The sequence below is a fragment of the Prionailurus bengalensis genome, chromosome D4 (assembly GCF_016509475.1).
Source record: "Prionailurus bengalensis isolate Pbe53 chromosome D4, Fcat_Pben_1.1_paternal_pri, whole genome shotgun sequence".
Lineage (NCBI taxonomy): Eukaryota > Metazoa > Chordata > Mammalia > Carnivora > Felidae > Prionailurus > Prionailurus bengalensis.
In genome coordinates this window covers 9177162-9200456 of record NC_057359.1, presented here as the reverse complement: position 1 = coordinate 9200456, position 23295 = coordinate 9177162, and the positions used below count along the sequence as shown (strand labels likewise).

At 43.5% G+C, this 23295-nt stretch overlaps 1 protein-coding gene across 9 annotated transcripts in view; it reads left to right on the top strand.

Annotated features, from left to right (window-relative positions):
- Positions 1–23295, top strand: part of SMARCA2 (SWI/SNF related, matrix associated, actin dependent regulator of chromatin, subfamily a, member 2) — a 181530-nt gene that overhangs the window by 18824 nt on the left and 139411 nt on the right. For all 9 annotated transcript variants that reach the window (XM_043565330.1, XM_043565325.1, XM_043565329.1 and 6 more), the window contains exons 4-7: positions 6343–6729; positions 13887–14142; positions 20936–21062; positions 23037–23210. In XM_043565330.1, coding sequence (XP_043421265.1) covers positions 6343–6729; positions 13887–14142; positions 20936–21062; positions 23037–23210 — 944 coding nt within the window. The remainder of the gene's footprint in view (positions 1–6342; positions 6730–13886; positions 14143–20935; positions 21063–23036; positions 23211–23295) is intronic.

The following is a 23295-nucleotide window of genomic DNA, read 5'->3' as shown; positions in this document are numbered from 1 at the left end:
TGGTTTCCAAAGAACGTGTCTAAGGGAGATCGAGTCCTGCAGGCTTCATTTCCCCCTTCCCCCGCCAACACAACTATGATTTATATGGACAGTTTTATTTCCAAAATACTAATAAATTCTACTAGCCACCCTGCGTCCAAGCAGTCTACAGAGTGCTTTGTGTACTTTATGCAGATTCTTTCTCGTGATCTTGTAAGGTAAATTAGGGCACCCCAGTGTTACAGATGGGAAGTTAAAGCTCCGAGAATTTACTGTGTTTTCCTAAGTTTACACATCCAGTAAGTGACGGGGCCAGAAGGAGAATCCAGGTCTGCCTCCAAATGACAGCATAGATGTGAAGGTAAGATGAGCCACCGTGTCCCTTGGATTGCATGCTCTTGCGTTGTCTGTAAGGTGGCTTTTTTCTGGCAGCGGAATTACCTGTCGTTGCTGATGGGTGGCTGCATTACTCTCCTAAGGCCGCCATAACAAATTCCCACCAACTGGTGGTGGGGTGGGGGTGGGGGGCAGCTCAGAACAATAGAAATTTATTCTCTCATGGTTCTGGAGGCTGGAAACCTGAAATCAAGGTATCAACAAGTCCGTGCTCTCTCTGAAAGCTCTGGGGAAGAATCTTGTTTTGCCTTGTTTTGCCTTGTTTTCCTGTTTGTAAATTCAGGAAGCCTCTGGTGGCTGAGAGCTTGACACTCCTTGGCTTGTTGATCTCTCATTCCAATCTGTCTTGGTCTCCATGTGACATTTTTCCTGAGTGTCTGCCTGTGTCCAGATTTCACTCTTCTCATAAGGACACTAGTCATTGGTTTAGGGTCTTAATCCATTATGACCTCATCTTAACTTGATTACGTCTGCAAAGATCCTGTTTCCAAATAATTTGGTTGTATTCATAGGTTCTAGAGGTTAGGGCTTTAGCATATCTCTGCAGAGGACATAATTCAACCCACAACAATGGCCAATCAATCTATGGTATATTTCTCTTCTCCTTGGTGCCTTCTTCCCTAAGACATAATAAAGATACCGCCAAGTCTTTGAGTACAATGTAACCTGTTTTCACAGTCATTTAATGATCATTTCAGCATGCAAGGGCATGCATTCATCTAGGACCAGTTAACCCTAATATGTTGATATATAATTCAAAGTTTGTGGTTTATGTGTTGGTGTGCATACTCCTTTGTAGTTTAATATATGTAGTCTTTTTCTCTATTCATGATCAGCCATCCATCCATCCGAGGAGAGATTTTTTGACTGAGGATTTAGAGAAGTGTGTTCACAATTTTAACAGATATATAAATAAGCAAATCATGGAGGCATAGGAGTGTATCGTCATTAATGTTTAAGCAGGTTTTGAATATCTCAGACTCCGATCTGAATTTTGATGGCGGGCAGGTCTAAGGGTCACAGAGGACTCACCAAATGTTGACTACCATGTTGTCAGAAAAGGAGCCTGATTCATTGGGCCTTTTTGTTTTGTTTTGTTTTTAATTTTTTTTAATGTTTATTTATTTTTGAGACAGAGAGAGACAGAACATGAATGGGGGAGGGTCAGAGAGAGAGGGAGACACAGAATCGGAAGCAGGCTCCAGGCTCTGAGCCACCAGCCCAGAGCCTGACACAGGGCTCGAACTCACGAACCGTGAGATCGTGACCTGAGCTGAAGTCGGATGCTCAACCGACTGAGCCACCCAGGTGCCCCAGGGGCCTTTTTGCAGTATAGGAAGAAAACATTTGACCCATTCGGTGTTCAAGAATGGATTTAGACAGCACTTCCAGGTTTAACATTTAAATATTAAGGAGCCAGGTGCGAGCCAGGTGCATTCACAGAGCCAATATAGACCTCATTTGTACTGTCTGGGAGATGTAGACGAGTGACATTCAGTAATTCTCGAAGCCAGGTGGTTGTTCTCTCTGCTCCCAGCTTGGCAGTACCTCTAGTCATAGGGTCCGAGCAAAACTCCCAACACAAAACACTTCCAATGCGTGAACTTTACGTGAGCGTTTTACTTTTATGTATCTTAGAATTGCTCTCATTGCTTGGTTCCTCTTATTCCGCTTGGAATCTCCAAGACGTTGGCACAAGATCTAGCACACAACTGGATAGATACCTAGTTAATTTCACTCATGTAGGCAGAGAAGTGACCTGATGCATTCACAAGTCAACAATTCTAAATAGATACTAATTTTTATGTAATTTCAGGAAGTTCTAATAACTTGGAAACGTAGAGGTCTGCATTTAAATGGAATCAGAATTAGCACGTAATATTTTTCTCCAAACTAGCAAAGTGCATTGCAGGCTGGGGAATGAGTTATTTAAAAGCATAGTTTTGAGTAAAGTAGTATTGGTATAATGGAGTCTTATTCTATATAATGATCTAAAAAGAATTTAGACTCTGTAATAGCATGTCTCTTTAAAAACCCCATTGTAAAAAGCCATTTATAAACACACAGGTATAGAGAGGTGTGGCATTGATTGGAAGGCTGCCAGCTCTAACTACCTAGCAACATATTAGGTTATTTTAAGGTATTGGTTGAGAAGGAAAACCATTTCCTTCAATAAATACTGAATTGTGTACCTTATGGTCTCAATGATAACATTGTTTATTTTTAGTCCGTTGGATAGAAAAAGTCTTCCAAGGCAAGTATATAATACTTAATGTGTGTGTGTGTGTGTGTGTGTGTGTGTGTGTGTGTGCGCGCGAAGAGAAAATTCATATAAAAATTGGCACTTATAAGTTCAAGATTATTAAAAGGAGAGACGTGACTGCTTCTCTCTGAGGCAAGGTGAAACTGGGGAGATATTGGCCCTCGAAGACCAGGGAAGTAAAACTGCCACTTTTGGACCACTTTCGAATGAGCAAATCAGACTAGTTCAAAAAGAGTAGACTCCATATCGACGCTGGCATCTTGCAGACGAATGTATATTCACTCTCAGGCAATTTCCTCACCCCGTTTTCTCAACTAAAGATAATTACTAAAATATGTTATGTTGTATCATCATTTAGATTCTGTTTTTTCCTGAAGTTTTATGGAATGTAGGATAAAAAAAAATCTCTCTCTCTTTAGCTGAAACACTGTCACATTTTTAGCGTCATACTGTGATAGAATGATTCTATTACCATCCCCTGTATTTTCTGGGGGGAAAAATTCCCATCCCCAGTTTCTTCTTGTCACATTTGAGGTGAAACTTGGTTGCACTGATGAATTCTGGAAAATGATTTTTATTCCACTCTCAGCTTCTTCCTTAGTGAATTTGAGATAAACTTAATCACTGTCCCTGATGTAACTGTCTCACCTTCCTCCCTTGCTTCGTCTTGCCTGTACCCCACAGTTTAAAAGAGCAATTTGGTTAACAGTTGAGTTTAGACTGGATTGTCTGGTGTTTTGGCCCATTGTATTAGGCATCCTGTGACTTATCTTGGGGTAAGCTATAATTGATGACCTGAAGAAAATAGGAGAGACCATAAGACGGGAGACATATGACCCATTTTAATGTAGAAGGAGTATCTCTCCTACTATGAAAATGCCAGCAGGAAGTTTTTGGTAGCAGGTTTCTCCCTCTGTGGTAGGTAGAGGGTTGGCCAAAACGGTGTCAGGAAGCTGCTTCCTAATGAACAAATTCCCATTTTGCACCAGCATTACAATGAAGGGGCAAATGTAAGCCTCATTAAGAAGGAAGAATGTTCGGGGTGCCTGGGTGGCTCAGTCGGTTAAGCGTCCGACTTCGGCTCAGGTCACTATCTCGTGGTCTGTGAGTTCGAGCTCCGCGTCGGGCTCTGGGCTGATGGCTCAGAGCCTGGATCCTGTTTCTGATTCTGTGTCTCCCTCTCTCTCTGCCCCTCCCCCGTTAATGCTCTGTCTCTCTCTGTCTCAAAAATAAATAAAGGTTAAAAAAAAAATAAAAAAAAGAAGGAAGAATGTTCATGACAAAGTTAGGTGTATATTGTGGGTCCCATCTAAACCTTTTCTGTTTTAAGTGGCAGCATACTGGGCTGTACATGTCTGCTGGCCTTGTAGGCTGCTTTCAGGTTCAAGGGCATTTTCTTGGCCAACTTCTATGACTAACTAGAACCCTAGTGGCTGAGTGGTTTTGCATTTCCTTATGAAGTAGGGATTTGGAGAACAAGAGTCAGTGGATCCTCAGTGCAGGATTTCTCTGAATGGAGCTCTACTTCTCCCACCCTTTGATTGGACAGAACCTACCCTTGTCTTAGAGGATCAGACGAAATTTGTTTCCCTTGGCAATTCGACATACAAGTTACATCCCTTTTTCCCCCTCTAGTTTTGCACATGGTGACGGTTGAGTCCCCAGTCACTGTTGGTCAGATATTCTTGGGCCTCTGTGATCCCACATGGACGCACAGAGCACTTTCAGCCCAATCCCAACGTGGGCTCAAACACAAAGCAGATGTCTAATAACCGCGGGTGTGATGACCTTTATGATAATTGTGACTCAAGTACATTTATTAAAAGGCAATGACCTTTAATATTTTATACTGTGTCTTAGGACATCGGTGATTTGATTAATTAGCGCTTAGTTTGAATTCGGGACAGGCTTTAGGATTGCAGGAGGCCGCCTTGTTCCCTCCTTCACTTCACCTTGGGTCTCCCTGCAACAGTGCTCGGTCATATGTTTTTCCAGGAATTCTTTGGCCGGGATATGCAGTTCATCTCCTGAAAATGAGTTCCTTGAAGTATTTTATGCATTTTTGACTTTTCTTCCCCAAGAAAAGTATTCTTAAGTTTCCCATGTAGATCTCTTATAAGCCCAAACAGATTCCTCTCATGTTTATGTCATATTGTAAATGGTTCTAGAAGGATTGGTGAGACTTTCGAGTCTCTAACTTATTTTTGTAAAACCAGATTAATATTAGACGCTGGATAGAGCATGTACACATTGGAATCACACGGACTTTGGTTTGAATTTTGGAGCTACAGAGATCTCATTGTGTGACCTTGGGTAACTCACTCACACTCTGAGCCTCAGTTCCCTTATTTAAAAAAAGAATGAGGTGGGGGTGCCTAGGTGGCTCAGCTGGTTAAGTGTCCCACTTTGGCTCAGGTCGTGATCTCACGGTTCATGGGCTCAAGCCCCGCATTGGGCTGTCTGCTGTCAGCATAGAGCCCCCTTTGGATCTTCTCTCCCTCTCTCTCTTTGCCCCTTCCCCACTCATGCTCTCTGTTTCCCTCTCTCACAAATAAACATTTAAAAAATACATAAAAATAAGAAAAATTTGAAAATGAGGGGACAACACATAGGCTCTGAGGATGTTGTGGGGATTAAAGAAATAATGTGTACTCCACTCCTATCCTTTTAATTCTCCTTACCATGTCTGTGCTCCCACTAGCCTAAAAGCCGCTGGCCAGATCACCATGTTGCCTTCAGCTGACTTCAGTCCCTCTTACCCACAGCTAGAAGAGTCCCTGGGGACCAATGATCCCCCAGAGTCGTCACCGGTGACATAAGCAGTGACTGATGATCCTGAGAGTGTAAATACCTCAAGTTTCTTCCTCCCCCAGCTCCCTGGGATAATTTGGAGGCAAGTTATTTCACCTTATGTCCCTGAGCGTCTACCAGAGATTAATCTGCAGATACCCACTCTAGCAGCTGCCGTCCCTGCCTTATGCCACCTTTTTATACCCCTGCCAGTATCCCCGCACCTTTTGCCCAAATCACTCACACTCAATCCTTCCATCAGGCTCTGTTTCGAGGGAGCACTCAACTTGGGTAGTGCCTACAACAGTGGAGGCCCTCAATAATTGTGCATAATAAGAAACCAGATAATCATTTGCTGTCCTCATAAGAGACTCTTCATTCCCTTTTGTGATATCGAACCCACCTCCAGGTTTTGTTCTGTCAGTTGAAGCCAGTCTTAATGTATACTGCTGTCCCCTGGTGCCTTTCGTTTAGGTATATGGCAGCCACTGACAGTTTACCTTCTAGGGCACATGCGGTCTTTGATCACTCGACATGTGGCTTCTACTCTTTGAGGTGTGTTGTGACTTAGTATGAAAAAAAAAAAAAAAAAGAATGAATGTAAAATATGTCTAATAATTTTTATATTTTGAAATGATACTATTTTGGGGTTTGTTGATGTCAGTGAAACATTATTAAAATGAGCTTTGTTTCTTTTACCTGTTAATGTGACTCCTAGAAAATTTTAATTTGTATGCCTCTGGTGTATAGAAATTTGATAATTCCATGTACTTCTGTGATTATTGAATGGTATATATCCTACATTCCTCTAAACAGGCAGTGCTGTTGCAGAAAATTATCCCAGTAGCCAGGAATGCCTGGCCCACGGGGGTCACTGGGGGCAGCGTGTGATCTCCTCTCCTGTTTTCTTCCAGGCTACATGTCGCCGCACCCGTCTCCGCTGGGAGCCCCAGAGCACGTCTCCAGTCCTATGTCGGGGGGCGGCCCGACCCCACCCCAGATGCCGCCCAGCCAGCCGGGGCCCCTCCTGTCGGGCGATCCGCAGGCGATGAGCCAGCCCAACAGAGGTCCCTCGCCTTTCAGCCCCGTCCAGCTGCATCAGCTGCGAGCTCAGATTTTAGCTTACAAAATGCTGGCCCGCGGCCAGCCCCTCCCCGAAACGCTGCAGCTTGCAGTGCAGGGGAAAAGGACGTTGCCCGGCATGCAGCAGCCGCAGCCGCAGCCCCAGCCGCCCTCGCAGCCCCAGCCGCAGGCACAGCAGCCGCAGCAGCAGGCCCTTGTTAACTACAACAGACCATCTGGTAGGTTAACGTGCCACCCAATGAATAACGCGGTGCTCCGGCTCGGATAAGGACTGCTCCGGGTGCGCAAGCGCTGGGTCGCCCGAAGCCCAGGGCTGACTTAGCCCTTTGTTGTACCTCGTTGGCTGTCGTGCCTTCCTTCGCTCACTTGGCCAGGATCCTTGGGCTCCTGTGCCGTGGAGTCTGAGGCAGGAGGCGGTGTGTCCCCCGTGATTCTGCATTCTCTTCCAAGAGGTTCAAGGTCTGTCGGAAGCCCGTGCACAACCCCCCCTACCCCCAGGTTAAGAGCCCTGCACGCGGTGTGTCCCATCGCCAAAATGCGCCCCCAGAATCCGGTCCCCGCGAGCCATCTTAGGTTGGTTGACTTATTTATTTCTACCCGGTTTGTCTTGCGAAAAGCATTGAGGGAGGCTTCCTAGGAGCACACCTGCAGTAAAATCATGATCAGGTAGGAAATCAGAAGCAAAGGGAATCGAAATCAGGGTCAGGGAGGTCAGGGACACGGGCCGACAAGAGCTCCAACGGCTGTTGCCTCCGAGCAAGTGGACTCTAGTTTCCGGGCAGTCAGGAAAGGGGTGGGGTGGGGGGGAGGGTCTGGTACCAAATCTTCACCCTTCAGAAGCAAGTAGCTCACCGGTGTCTCAGAGGAAAACGGAGCATTTTCTAGCATGAGGCAATAAAATAGATTCTCCGGGTGGGATTATTTTTTTAATTACCGCTATTATTATTATTATTATTATTATTATTATAAAAGACACTGCGTGACAGGCATCAGTGACATTTGTTCATAATAAACCGAGTAACAGAATCCACATGGCCTATTTCTTATATATACCCTGGCATCAAAGCTTAAGCTGTGCTGTTATGTAACAGGTGGAGATGAGATAGTCCTTTCCAGGGCCTTCTGGTGGTCTGGCTTGATCCTGCTGATAGAATTCAGAGGTGCAGGAGGCTAGGGGATGAGCTTCCACGCACTTTATTTTCTCTGGCAGGCTTTTTTTGTTAACTACCAGGTAAGCAAAGAGTTTATGGTTCTGTCCTGATTAGAGCTTTGAATCCCAGGGAATTTTGAATTCCCAGGGTCTTCCTTGACGTTGACATCCTTCCTGCGAATGGTTCCCTCTCCTTAGGGCAGGCCACGACATGCTGATTCCTGCACACAATTGGTGCAGGAAATGGGTACTTTTTCTAGGTTTGGGGACTGAAGTAGTATAGAAGAGTTCAGGTGATGATGATGGTGATGAAGTACTCTGTCTTCGGAGTTTGTGTTTCTCTTCTGGTAGGGATAAACTCACCTTGTTAACTGTGGCTGTATACTTAGGAATGGATTTGAAAGAGTAAGAAAGGATCATGTCAGATTCAGATCATTTTGTAGTGACCGTGGCGCTTTGGTAGGTGAAGGATGCTATGGCACTGAACCTCTAGGGTCTGCAAACGTAGAGGAAAACCACGCATAAAATGGTAGTTTGCATATTTGATGCGTTTAGAGGTTTTAAAATGGCATAACTCCAGCTCTGGGGAAGGCAGCCAGATGAAAGAAAGAAATACACGCACGTCTCTGGGTGCATAGCTTACACTTAGGGCACACCTACTGGCATACCTCGTGCACCATGCTCAGCGATGAGTACTTTACATCCAGAACATGGCGAGTCGGGACTCACATACCAGCAGCCTGACCTCAAGAGCCCACGTCTTTTAACCGCTGCCCCGTACTGGCTCCCTCATCACAACGGAGCTCACCACCAGGGAAAGAACCCCATCCCAAACTCTGTGCACCAGATGCAAGCATTTTACTCCTGTGTGTGTCAAAAGGAAAAACATCTTCGCTCCTTATGTAGAGCCTTTTAACTTGCTCTTTAGACACAACATCAAGGAAATTGGCACATCTTGATAACCCACATCTCAGGGCAGTTTCCAGTAGAGACGGAGTGACAGGAATCAGATAGTTAAGCACCTCCCAAGAGGTAGTGGTGTGGGACCCTGTCAGTAGGCACCTGTCACCGCACCTCGATGCGTGTCCTGGGGTGCCATCTCATCACAGACCTCCATGAGCATTGGTATTTTTTTTTAATGACCTACGCTCAGCAGGAAAACATCCCAAAGCCTCCCTTCAGAAGGCAGGAAGGTAATCAATTCATTTCAGATACCTTTTCACCCGAAGTTCGAATAAGCAGACCCAATGACAGAGTAGAACTTAGGGAACGAAGTCGTGGTTGTCTGGATGCTTGGGAAGAGCAACCACTCCATGCCCCAGTACAACACAATCCTGAGTGCGCTTTCTGGACCCTCTCCAGAAGAGAGGGCTCCGTGTCTTTTCTGTCTCCGATGCTTGGGCCTTCCCTCACCAGGCTCCTGTTGTCGGGAGGAACTCATTTTCTTACTCACCACTCATGTCTCGTGTTTCTAGAAAGCAGGCTTCATTACAAGTGAAAATATTAGGGCAGGTAGTGTTTCATGCCAGAGAGGGGTAGGGAGGCCCTGGGTAACTTTGGAAGAAATAACCTGTTAACAGAGCAGATCCATTTCTGCCGCTGGGAAGGGGCTTACACCTGACATTGTTGCAGAACGTGTCCCCAAATCTCAGATTTTAGAGGGAAATGACAATCTTCCTTGACAAAGACTTTTTTTGTTTTTGGTTTTGTTTTTTGGTGGGGGTGGGGAGGAGGTTGGCGTTTAGGACAAGTCAAAAGAAGAATATTTTTTCCGAGTTAATATTACTTTTCTTGTTATTGTTTACCTCCATCCCTCCCTAATTAAAAAAAAAAAAAGTATTGTTGTGTATAAATCCCTCTACTAATATTTCAGGAAACAATAAGTTTTTAAGTATGTCCACTTACCTAGAGGTAGCTACGATTCCGTGTTTCTTTTGTCCCACTTTGTAGCGTTATTCATGTGTGAGGAGAATCTTTTTGGTTGAGGTGGTCTGCCTCAAACCTACTCCAGAGTTGTAACTCACCCAAGGTGGCATATATCATAGGCACCGCTAGAGAATTACTGGTTGACTGCAGGAGTTGTGCACTGAACAAATAATTCTTCAGCCTTTGCCTGCTGTGGGCTCTGTGCAAATGTAACCCATCATCTCCCTTTTCATTTTGATTTATCTTTTTATTTTATAGAGACTAAAGCAAATTTAAATTAGGAACTGTAATAAAAAAGGTTTGGGGGTATTTTTTTGTTGTTGTTTTGTTTTTTTTGGTGTATATGGAGTAAAGGACCTTACGATAGAAAGTAAAAGTTTCACTGCCACTTTTCTTTAGTGCCTGTCTCTCTCCTGCTTCGCCCCTCCTTTTAGTATCTAAAACTTCTAGGTATCCTCAATGTAATAAATACACTTCATTACATTTTTTTTTCCAACCCACGGAAACCACTTAAATCCCTATTTAAGGCACAGAATATTGAGTAACTATCCTAGTGTGTCAGAAGACAGTGAGTTCTGAATGAACAGAAATTCTGTACATGCGAGACTCAGGTATTTTCATAAGTTTGTTTCCCTGTTGTTTTGTTGTTGTTGTTTATTTATTTTGAGAGAGCGAGTGGTGGAGGGACAGAGAGAGAGAGGGAGAGAGAGAATCCCTAGCAGGTTCCACGCTGTCAGCATGGAGCCTGATGTGAGATCATGACCTGAGCCGAAATCAAAGAGTCAGATGCTCAACCGACTGAGCCACCTGGGCTCAGTTTCCCTGTTTCATAACATCAGGCATAGGGATCCGTCGGAGAATGATCCCTCCCACCCCCGACACACACACACACACACACCTTGGTTGCCCTGGGAGACTCTCAGGGACGTCAGGACATAATACATCTGCCTAGATTTCTAAGGTGGGAGCTCAGGGGAAAACAGACATGTTTGGAGCCTTGGCAACTAAACCTAAATTGTTTATGTTGGGGGGCGGGTAGGCGATAAGATAGGGAATGTAATTTGTTTTGCGTTTGAAGATACCAGGGAGAAGTCTTATCTTCTGGCAGACCACGAGTGTCTATTGCAGAGATGGTTTCTGTCGATAGGAAGCGCAGCCAGGCAGGCACCTCAGGTGTGGAAGCCGCCTGTGGGACAGGCAGGAAGCCTGATGAACAGGTAGTTACATTCCAGGCACCTCCAGTTGCTGCAAGCTGCATTCAGTTCCCTGGCCTCTGTAAATAGAAGTTGTTATGTAATCTATTGGGGGGGGGGGAGGGAAGGCCCACGCAGTAAGTGAACTTGCGGTGTTTAGTGAGGAAAGGAATTTGCTTGTAAGTGGCTCTGATAGCAGATTAGCAGGAAGCACATGGCAGGCTGACTTATCTGTGTATTTGTGCTGAGTTGTTGTAAACTGTAGAGGCATTTTGAAGTTTGCTGGAGAAAAGCGTACTCCCAACGTTGCCAGCTAATACACTACCAAGTTTCCTAAAAGGCCTTTCTGTTGCCGTGGGGTTTTTCTAGAAAGCGAAATTAATTCAATTAGACTTCTTAACCTTTGTGGCCGTGGTAGCGGTAAGAATGACAAGAGCAGAGGGTGGAATCTACATTATCTCATTGTACCTCACGACCACCCTCTTATCCCCATTCTGCAGATGAGAAAACCGAGGCACAACTTGCTCAGGCTTACACCACCAGTAGGTGGTAGAGCTGAGGTGACCTGGGAAGATACAGGGTGTTTTAAACGTGCCCATTTCATTCACAGCAAACCGTAGTACTTTTCAAATTGGAGATTGGAATATGTAGGTTCACGTTGGGGCCTCTCCCTGCTTCTCAATTTTAAGGGTCAATCAGCCAGATAAGAATGTCTTTGGACTTAATGGATTAAAGAAGTCTAGTCTGGTGCATGCGTGTTAGACCTCGTTTTGAGTCATAGGCTAAAAATGACCAGAAGTGGAACCAGGGATATCCGACATGCTCTGGATACCTTCCTTTGCTGAAATGTGGCTTTAAAAATAGTGACTTGAATTTACCTCAAGGAGTCATCAGAGGCTTCTGCATAGGTATTTGCCGGCTATTGGCTCCGGAACGGGTGGAATGCGTAACCCCAGTGCCCTGTTATGGCTTTTGTTGATGAATTCTTTAAACTTGGAAAGGAGGAAAATCCCTTTCAGAACTGAGTGTAAAGTAATTGTTATCTTACCACTAAGACCCAAATTTTGTTTTTGTTCAAGTTGGTAGTGTTTTTAGAGGGCTTCAATGTATTCAGTTGATTATTTAGTGTGCTTATACCAAGCCTTTAAATATACCAGTTTCCTGAGTCTACTAAGGAGATTTATAGAATCACAGAGAATGAAAAAAAAAAAAAGAATCAGAGAATTAACATCACTGTTAGAAATCTCTGTCTCCTCTCTTTGGACTGGAATCATATCTAAAACAACCCCAAGGGAAAATCTACCCTGTTTTAAAGCCCTCTAGGGAGAAAATATTCTAGAACGTCCCTCCATAACTCATTCCCATGCTTAACGACCCTGAGATTTAACGTTTAGAAATTGGTTTCTTATGTATGGATAAAAGAAACTCTAAATATAAAATATTATGAAACGCGATACATTATGTAAAAGACTTTCCCATTCAGAAAAAAAATCAGAAAGTACTTAGATGAAAAGAATCTCTTTATTATCATAGTACTGTCTACAATGCTTAAAATAGAAAATTTTTAAAAATGCATTTTCTCTCCAGAGTTTTTCATCCCCCCCACTAGACCCAGGGGCTACAGATTGCCTCAGGATTATGTAGCTCTATGTATTTTGGAAAGTTTTACCTAATTTCACAGGGAAGGGGAAAGAAGAACAACAGTAACACCACACACACACACACACACACACATATGTGCTCATGTATGTGCCCATGCACACGCACATATGCCCACACTCATGCACATGCGTGTGCACACACACACAACACACAGTTTCCTAAGCAGTTTGCTCTGTTTTCTCACGTTCCTCATGTCAGAATTTTTGCTGACACTCTCCCTGCGTTGTCAGTTGAAGCCCATTTCCAAATGGTATTTGCTGGAAATTGAATAAATATGTCTCATCTTTCATAATGTGTGTCTTTGGATGGTTAATTATTAAGGGGTTCTGAAGTATATAGACTATTATTTTGTTGCCATTGAATGATTTTAACTTTTCTTAGAGAAGATAGGGCAAATACCCAGAAGAATGCAGAGGTTTTAACAGCTTAGTGAGCTTTATTTCTTTTCTTTTTTTTTTTCATTTACTAATTCATCTGGTAGCATCGCTAATCTTATTTATAATTTTGAAGTAAGTAAAAATTTACCTAGGAGGAGAGAGGGAGAGGACTTCTTATTTTAGGTCCATACATAGCAATCAATTTAAACTCCTGAGGTTTAATGTGGAAAATTGCATTAAATTAAGTTATTAAGTGCATTTTGATAAGCTGGATGATTACATATCCCTTTATTCTGTTAGCATGAGAAAAATGCTCTCTTGAATCTTAATATTTACTACTTTTTATTAGGTGGGATGAGTGGCTCCCCCCCCCCCACCAGACACACACACTGCAGTGTTTTTAGAAACATTTTCTAATATGTAGTAAAAAAAAAAACAAAACAACAACAAAAAAAACTTAAGTTCCTGAGATGCACTGATTAAGCCTGAAATGTGCTTTATAGGTCATTAAGGAAAAATGTGTGCCCCTTTCAGTTCACATCAGAGGACTGGCCAGGCTGCTGGCTGTTATTTGCAAGGCAAGGGTTTCAACAGCAAGGCTGCTGCAGAACAAGACCGGGGTCTGCCTAGAGCCGCGTTTTTTGGCGCAATTTGCAAAATGTGATTTTTAGGACCGCACCCAAATCGCATCTGACTGTTCCATGACTCCCTTGCTTTTCTGAACTCTTGAATGCACCTGTAATTGTAATTCTTTAAAAACAAAACAAAATAAAAAGCACTGTGGAGTTACATTAATTGCTGGGCCTCCGTTCCTTTAATCAGTTTATTCCTTTAGTCATTTATGGACCATTTCGCCAGTGTTCGTTAGTGAATGCCATTTCCCTATGCGGACAGATGCCGGGTTCTTCTTTCCTTTTCTGTCCTTTCCTCCCCTGCCCTCCTGCCTTCCCTTGAGACAGTTTACTTGTCCCCATGGCGGGTCCCCCGGGGGCAGCGGGCAGGCCGGGGGTGCGCAGGGGCGCCGGCCCGCCCGAGCTGCTGCTGCCCATGTCGCTCTTGTCCCGCAGGCCCGGGGCCGGAGCTGAGTGGCCCGAACACCCCGCAGAAGCTGCCGGTGCCCGCGCCCAGCGGCCGGCCCTCGCCCGCCCCCCCCGCCGCCGCGCAGCCCCCCGCCGCCGCCGTGCCCGGGCCCTCCGTGCCACAGCCGGCCCCGGGGCAGCCGTCGCCCATCCTGCAGCTGCAGCAGAAGCAGAGCCGTATCAGCCCCATCCAGAAACCGCAGGGCCTGGACCCCGTGGAGATCCTGCAGGAGCGCGAGTACAGGTAAGATACTGTTTCCCGCCCCGCCCCCCCCCTCGCCCGGGGGTGTGTGGACCGCTGGTGTGGTGGGCATGCTTCCCAATGGGACAAGGCACAGGCCGAAACTCAGGCTGCGGGAAGAATGTCCTTGGAACAAGGGTTTGTTTGCCATAGTGGTGTCAGGAGGGGGCCTCTGGGTTCTCAGGACGGTGAGTGTCATTCACTGAGTCCAGAAAGCTGTCATCACCCGCCATGACATGCCAGGCACTGTGTCAGGCACTGGGGATGCAAAGATCAAAGTCCAGCCAGGAGTGCCTGTGGATGCAAGAAAGCAGACCCAGCATACTTGGCCTATCTGTGCAGGGTGTCTCTCAGTTTATCCTTGAATGATGGCTTCGAGCTGGTCTCATGCTACTAAAGCCTACATAGTGGCTCACTGTAATATATTCTTTGTTTTCATGCATGCATTTGTGGGTCTACAGCTTGGCCCAGCCTTAGTGGTAAGCCCGATAGAAGTGTCTTCATGTGGGGTCCTTCTTTAAACTCTTCGTTCCAGAAACCTAATTTTCACCTGATTTGGCACATTTATCTGAATCAGTAGTGGGCAAACCTTTTCTGCAAACGGCGGGATGGTTAAAACTTTACCCTTTTCAGGACTGTGGCAAAGGCCTCTCAGCTCTGCTAAGAGCATCCACAGACAATAATGGGCTGGCTGTGTTCCAGTAAAACTTTATTTACAGAAACAGGCTGTGGAAAGGATTTGGCCCACAGGCTGGAGTTAGCGGACCCTTGATGTAAATACTTAATGTTAACCAAAAAGAGAGTCCAGGAGTGTTCTGTCACTTACCAGCTGTGTTACCTTGGTGAAGTTACATCTGTTTTCCATGACTCAGTTTCCACATCTGTTAGAAGAAGGTGTTATAGTACCTCTTGTAGGGGGAGAGATTCAATGATAGAAAGACTTTCAGTACATATCAGCTATGATTATTTCCCAATTATTATTTAATTTCAAAGAAATTGTAAGGGAAGGTCAGTAAATAACATCTAGCTTCCCTTTAAAGACATCACCTTAGTCTTTATTGAAAAACACATGATTTACATGTTACTAGATTAAAACACTGAGTTACCAGCTTTGGTAGTTAACTGTGAAAGAAATCACAGTAACTTGCCCGTAAATGTGTGTAGCTTTTTGGATGAAGAGCAAAACTTTCCTCTCTGTACTATTACTAATCCTCAACAAAGAGCTTTTGTATTGCTGTTTCCTAAATTTTATGTATCCCTAGAGAGCTACATATACATCATCAGTTGGTATTGTAGTGTTGACAGGCGGATCACTGTGTGGTACAAAGTCACATAGCACTAGGTTCCTATCTGGGGCAGAAGCTTTATTCATATGTGGTACTTTCTTTACATCACTACTGAATAAAAAAAAAAAAGTCAAAAGGATTTTTTAAAAAGGCAGTAAGTAGCACCGAGGGGTATTGTTTAGTTACTCTAAAATTCTGACTTCCAAAGAACTAACTTTTTTTTGTCCTTACCTCGAATGTACCAGTGTTGTTACTACGTCATGTGAACTACATTCATAACATATAGACACTCTCTCTACCTAGAAATACATCTGGACTTTTCTCCTTGTTCAGCCTGTGTTGTGCGGGGCGGGGGGTGGGGGGGAGGCAGGCAGGTGTATGTGCATTTTACTGACTCCTAAGTTTTCTTCATTTTTACCAGAACTGTATTTGCAGGACTTTCTTGTCATGAGCCCCATTTTTAGCACCCTTGGATGGCCTCCCAAAGTATACAGTACTAAGTAGGACTATGTAGCCTATTCCAGTGTGTGAAAAGCTTTGGTCCTCCAGTCCCGTATCAATAAGAAAAAAATACATGAGTCGGGATCTTTTAAATTATAAGCAGAATGTGGTGGAATGGCTATTTTTGATATTATTATTGTTACTTGATGAAATGTCTCCTCTTTTGTAAATATGCGTGGCTTCCGGAGTGATTGCTCTGGCAACTCTGGGCCTGAAAAGCAGGTGGGGTCTTGGGGCTGAACTTTCCCATGGCCGTCTTGAGAAAGAGCACGGGTTTCTCCTGGCAACATCACAGGGCATCTTGTATCTTCTTTAATTAGAGAGCGATGGCTGGCTTCCCCATCTGGAGATAAATGGTTCAGCTGCAGAGAGGAGTTAACTTTATCCTTCAGAAGGGGTTAGATCGAGTGCCTTAGGCTCTTGTAAGAGACAGCTAAGCAACTTTGCCTTTTGCCCCTCTTTGAGAGAATGGCTTCCTGGTCTTTAGCACTAGTAGCTGGAAAGGTCCTGTGTATCTTTACCTTCTGATCAAGTATTTGAGCAAGGTCTAAAGTATATAGATATATGTGTGTGTGTATATATGTGTATGTGTGTATATATATGTATATGTACATGTATGTGTACATGTAATATATGTATACATATATTTGTTTTATAATTTATGTACTTAATTGGAGCAAAAACCATCTGATCGATTATTTGAGCAAGGTGTAAAAGATATCAATAGATAGATAGATATCTCCTTTATAATTTTATGTACTTAGTTGGAGCAAAGAAATCATCTGTCAGAATTTCTTTAACAGATGTTCATGTCTTTGACCATGGTAATATCACTTACCTTGTCTGTGAAAATTGAAAGGAAGTTGTCAGAATCTCAAATTTCTTTTTGACTTTTAAGTCGCTTGGCTGTTTCTCTTGCTCATCATAAAAGCAGAATCTTGACAAACTGACCTTCTTGATTCAACAACAGCATAAATAAGTTTCTGCGCCTGAACACTTTGCCTCAAAGCTGTGCAGTCTGCAGTGAAAACATTTTGTTCCCATCTAAATTGTATCCTTTCTTTTTTGACCATCTTTCTCTTACTGATGAAACTCAGTGCCTTTTTCTGTAGTTCAGCGTCAGAGAGAGAGTTCCAGTTTGTTCTTGCTGTTGTTGTTGGTGGTGGTGGTCTTTCCAGCACGCTTCTCTTGCCCTGTCAGTATACCTGACTTCACTTCTCCCATCCTGAGTTCGATTTTCGGGCAAAAGCGCTCCGGTTGTCACGTTAGTGTGTAAACGAATGGATTCCGCAAGCGTTTTCACGGAAGATGCATTTCACATTCAAAGGAGTTTATTTGAGAAGCTCCCCTTTGAAACACGCCAGCCCTCTTTGGCATTAATTTCAAATTCAGTATGAAAATAGTAGCACACCTTACTTCAGGAAGCAAGCGTGTTTTTTGTCCTTCCCTGATCCCCACTGCAACCCTGAAACTCCTTCTCAAAAATTACCAAGGGCTGTTTGATCAGCAGAGTTACGAAAAGTCATTTTCCCCCACCCTCTCCCCTCTCTCTCCCCCCCACCCCTTTTTAAAGTGTCACTCAGCTCCTTGAAGGAACAAAATGTACCAGTGTCATTTTCTGTTCAAATAACTCTCCTACAGGAATCATAAACTTCTCCTCTGGACCTGAACAAATATCTGTTACCTTTAATGGAACTCTTTTTCTTGCTGGAACAGTAACCCCTCTTGATTTACTGTTCAATCTGTATGAAAAACCTGAGTGACCTAATTCTGCTTCAATTTTCTGTACTCGTGAGGACACCAAATGAGTCTCCCGCAGTTATACAGTATTACATGTGTTGTTGTTTCGGGAAGTTTAGAATCCTGAATCTCTTTATTGGACTACCTGCTGAATTCCATTGATGGGAAGATGAAATTGTCTGGCGAGGAGCATTATTTAAAATGAAGATTTCTATTAACAACGACGGCCACCACCACAAAGAAATAAAATTTTCTACGTTAAAGCAGCCCCTCCTGTCCCCTCGCTACCCACCCACCATGTGCGGAATTCAACGCATGTAATTTTACCGCGGAACCTACCTTTCCTCTTCTGCAGTTTTGCACGATGGCACTTTGCACTTTCCACCTCCCTCTCATAAAAGAAAGATTCTTTTGTGTTGGGGAATCTGAGATTCCTTGGCAAATTACTAGGCCCTTGGGAGATGCAGATATTTTGGGAAGCAGTGCCCCCCACTGCTCCCCACAGACTCTGAGGCTACATCTGCCCCCATCCCTGCCTCCCCACATCCCTGCATCTCCCACTCCCATCGGGGGAATTAATCTCTGTACTCTCAGCCCAGTTGTCCTAAGATTATTTATTTCGTCCTAATTCCATAGACCTTTAGAAGATTAAGAAAAAGCAGCTATGCCTCTGATTTCTCACTTGACCCACTTGGTCAGACAAAGTAAGCCCAAACACCAAGGGATGGTTGAATTTCCGAGATATTCACATGAAACAAACAAACAAACAAACAAACAAACAAACAAAAGTTTGTGGTAAATCTAGAAGCGAGGAAGTAGCCTAACTAAATCACTGACTCTCATCTACCTCCCTGTGATATTTAATTCTCCTATACTGTGGCCTTCACTCGACATGAGTAAAGTTGTTTTGGCTTAGTTTTCTTTTGTTTTGTTTTTTTCCTATTTAAATTAAATATTTGAAAAAAAACACACTATAACAGGTTTTTTTTTTTTTCCTCTTAATGTTGTAGTTAAGATGTACCATCTCTGGCCATAGTTAGAGATTTTTGGCAAAGTGAATATTTAAGAAATTGAATTGGACAAAGGAAATGGATCTTTGCTCCATACGGTGAAAATTAAAAAAAAAGAAAGAAACTCTGATGAAAATCCCATGAGTATCAGTAGTAATAGGAATGCACAAGAACAGTGGGTGAGGTGGGGCAGTCTGGCCAAAAGAATACAATGTGGAAGTTTGTTTATTTTTCTATTCTTTAAAATTTGTAAGTGTTCCTTTTTTTATTTCAAAAATGGTGGAAGTTTCTTACTGTCATTTGAACTCACAAGTGTTTATTCTGCTGCATGTATAAGCTGTTTAAGGGCCTGTTTGCTTGTGTTAGTGCAGAGGGCTGCAAAAAACAGCATGATAACACGGACAGCGCCAATAATAGCATGTTCTGCCATCAAATCGTTCAGTAAATCAGAATTAATAACACGTATGTACCAAATAAAATAGGAATCTGTCAGGATATTATTTCCAGCAAAGTCAATGAAAAAATGATGTGCTTCCCTTACTGTCATTTTTTAAAGTTTTGAAAAAGATGACATTTTGCTTCTCTACCAAAGCAAACAGTTGCAAGTTCTGTACATTTTTTTGGTTTGGTTTGGTTTTTAAAAGCACTCAGTTTTTGATATTTGGGCTAACTGAAGTAGTAAGATAATTTTGTGGGCCCTCGCTCAGCGATTGTACTTTTTCATGTTGACGGACACAGAGCATCGTAAAGGTCGACAAAACCATAATACAGATTTGTATTTATTTAGTCGTTTATTATTAATATTTTTAAAGATTTTATTTTTAAGGAATCTCTATACCCAGCTCAGGGCTAGAACTCACAACCCTGAGATCAAGGGTCACACGCTCCACCGACTGAGCCAGCCAGACACCCCGCATGATACGAGTTTTTAAAAGAATCTTTAATTATCAGCTTTTATAGTTGAGGTCCAGGAAAGCTGCAGTCAGAAAGTGTGTATTAATTGCCTGCGGTGTCCCTGCAGGTGTCAGGCAAATGAGGCTCCTATCCGGGCTCCCTCCTTCACTAGTTCTGTGAAGTTTGCGTGTTTCTTACTGTCTCCAAACCTCAGTTTTCTCATCAGTAAGATGGCACCTCTATAGCATTTACCTTGTAGGGGTGCATGCATGTGTGTGTGTGTGTGTGTGTGTGAGACAGAGAGAGTGAGTACGTGCAAAGGAGGGAGGGAGAAAGAATTGAAGAAAGTTCTACCTTAAATACACCTTAGCACAGTTAATGTTAACTTAATTTAACTTACTACCTTTTACTATTCTTCATGAAAACTTTTCCAAGACACTTCTGCCCCAAGTTTGGAGGGAGGTAGTTCTAAAAATAGATTTTAAATGGCATGCAATTATTTGTAAGAATAGGATCCAGGCGAAATCTGAAGCCGGTTTGTATGGGGTCACAGTAAACGTATCCTGGCTGAATGAAGAAAGTGGGGTATGTTTTGTTTTCTCTTCTGCCTTTATTTTGAAGAATGACCTGCAGTTATATTCCTGATGATGTCGGAGATGAGAATCTCTAGCAACCCTTTTTCTAGAAACGTAGTTTTTAAATACTGTTACTCTACCATCTCCCGCTACCCCAAACCTGATTTTTAAAAATGCCTACTTTGCCTTTTCTCAGACAAGCACTGCTCAGAGAGGAAGTGGTCGTGGTTGGCAGGCTCCCTCCGTGAATGTTTTGGGTTGGTTGATTTCTGTGGCCTCAGCACCTAAAAGTGCTCTTGTTCACTCAGCTTCAACGGCTGTTGTCATCAGCATCTTGGCAAAGAGGGCACATGGCCTGGTTGCCTAGGACGGAACTGGGAGTCAGAAAGAAAACTCTGTTGTCTCAGCTCTGCACTCTGGCTGCCTGGGCATTTGGGAGCAGATCACATTGTCCTGTCTCTCATGTTCTCTCTGTCTGAAGCAAGTCATGGCACTGGACTGCCTTCCTAGATGCATCCTGAGTCTTCCTCTCTGGGTGTTCGAGAGAGAGAGATGTTGTGAAGAAGGCCAGAGTGTTGAGCAACATACGGCACCTGTCCGCGTCAATGCAGAGGTCACTCTTCTCCGTTTAACATCAGATAATCCAGCTGGGCATCAGGAATTCGCCGACAGCAAGATCCGGGATATGTTTTGCCAGAACTTAAACCTGAGGGTTACTGTTTATCATTCAAGACTCCGTTGTAATGTATATTTCCCCCTCCCCCTCCCCCCATTTCCTTATCTCCTTTAGACTCCAGGCCCGCATAGCTCATAGGATCCAAGAACTGGAAAATCTGCCTGGCTCTCTGCCACCAGATTTACGAACCAAAGCAACTGTGGAGCTGAAAGCACTTCGCTTACTCAATTTCCAGCGTCAGGTAATACCTTTTCCCCAGCGAATCCGAGATGAAGGAAATAAGCGGAAGTCTGTTCAATATTGTTATAAAGATATAAACTTAGTAAAACTAGTGTGTATTTCCAACCAGCAGCATAGAGGCAAAAGTAATGAAGATGAATTGTTTATTATTCTACTTTTTTTCTTCTGTATATCAGAGTCATTTTTTTTTCACCCATATTACGGTTTCCAAAGTCAGAGTAATGGCATTTTGTTACCATGGATGAAACCTTGAGAATAAATGGTTTAGCTTGCCTTTATGACTCCAAAGAAAAAGATAGAAGGGGGTCGATCAGAGTCTTTTTGTAAACACAAATGTAAAATCCTAGCCATTCCGAATTCTCCTCTGCTGAATTGATAGCCCCTCATTTGTAGAAATACATAGCACTGTTTTCTAACGGCTGATTATTCATCGGAGCCTAAGTTTGAAGCATTTGACCACATCAGGCCCACGTATTGACTAATCAGTGGGCTTTTACCTAGTGTTCTTGCTGTGGTTCTTAGCAGTGACTGATTAGTAAAAGCTAGCATGGTGATCTGTTTTATAACTGCCGAGTCTGTAGGAGACTAGTGAAATGAAGTAGAGATAGTTTTACGTTGGTGAGTTTTGCTCTGTGGACCCAAAAGGTGCAGGTCTCCTGGTCGGCACCCTGCCTCGTTTAGCCAAAGGGGAGAGGGGACGCATGCTTGCCAGGCAGGTGGGTTTACTTGGTGAAGGTCTCCGGGCGTGCAAAATGAATTATTAATGAATGAAAGTGGTTTGGAAGTATTGAATTGCATGATTCAGTCTGTTGCGGGATGTGACTAAAATCACAAAGGCACCCCACTTGCTACTGTCATAGGAACTCAGTTGGGAGTACATTTGCCCTATGGGTTACAATGTCGCAGGAGGGTGTCTTGGTGACAGGGTGCTCCTTGGCCATAGCTTTGTGAGAGTAGCTTTCAGCTGAAATTCTAAAAGAAAGAAAATAAAAGGCCCTGAATGCCATTTACTTCCTTTCCTATACGGGACTTCACGAAACGCACTTCATGAAGTGCTTGCTAAAATTTTGTGAAAATGATTAATAACCGAATATATCTTCACAAAATAAGATTATATTCAGATTTGCTTCTCTGTACTGGACTCTTACCAGTCTCTGATTTTTTTGCTTGATGGTGTAGAAAAGTCCACCCTCTATGAAATTTTCCCAGTGAATTAACTATAGTTGATGCTGATTTGAGATTCAGTTAGATTGTTATTTTAACGTATATGCCCAATCCTTCCCCCACCCCCACCACCCCGGCTGCTACCACATAACGTACAACATGGATAAGACACTACGTTTATGATAATCTAAAAAGAAGTCCACGATCTAGTGTGAAATTTAAATATCTTGGAAAGAATATCATCGTTGGGAGTGGGGGAAGCCAAAGCCCGTATTTCCCATTTTTCATATGAAAATTAACACTGAATTAATATTGTTTGAGTACCTGCTGCTACTGTGCATGAACAAGAAGTAACGTTTCTACTCTTTTTTGCAGAGCATCATTAAAGTCCATCTTTAGACACAAAGAGAATGTTAGTATGGCACTTAAAATGAAGTAAAATATTTCAGAAGCTCATTAGCTAATTAATACGATTAGAATAATTAAACAGAATGAATTAATTTATTGAACACCCAAGACAGGTTTTGGTTAGTGTTTTTATTCGCATTACAGTGCTGTAAGTTTCTGTTTTTGTTTTTAATCTGAATTACTTGGAAAGAACACTTTTACCGTCTTTGAAAGTGCTGCGTGGATTTGGCACGATGTAGTCCCTTCACTTACAAAAAACAAGGCCAACTCCGATGGAGAACCTTGTAGAGACCCCATTCTGCCCCACCAACGGGGAGCAGGGCAGTGGAGGCTGTCCAGGAGCCAGGCCTCTGTTTGGGGAAGCTCTCCCAATGGCTCCCCGCTCCCCCCTTGACCTTGACAGCTGAGACAAGAGGTGGTGGCCTGCATGCGACGAGACACAACCCTGGAGACGGCCCTCAACTCCAAAGCATACAAACGGAGCAAGCGCCAGACCCTGAGGGAGGCCCGCATGACAGAGAAACTGGAGAAGCAGCAGAAGATTGAGCAGGAAAGGAAGCGTCGACAGAAGCACCAGGTATTGGGGGGTGGACTGTGTGGCCCTACATTGACGGACACAACTGACTGAGCCCTCAGGTGGACTCAGAAGGACTGAGAAATGT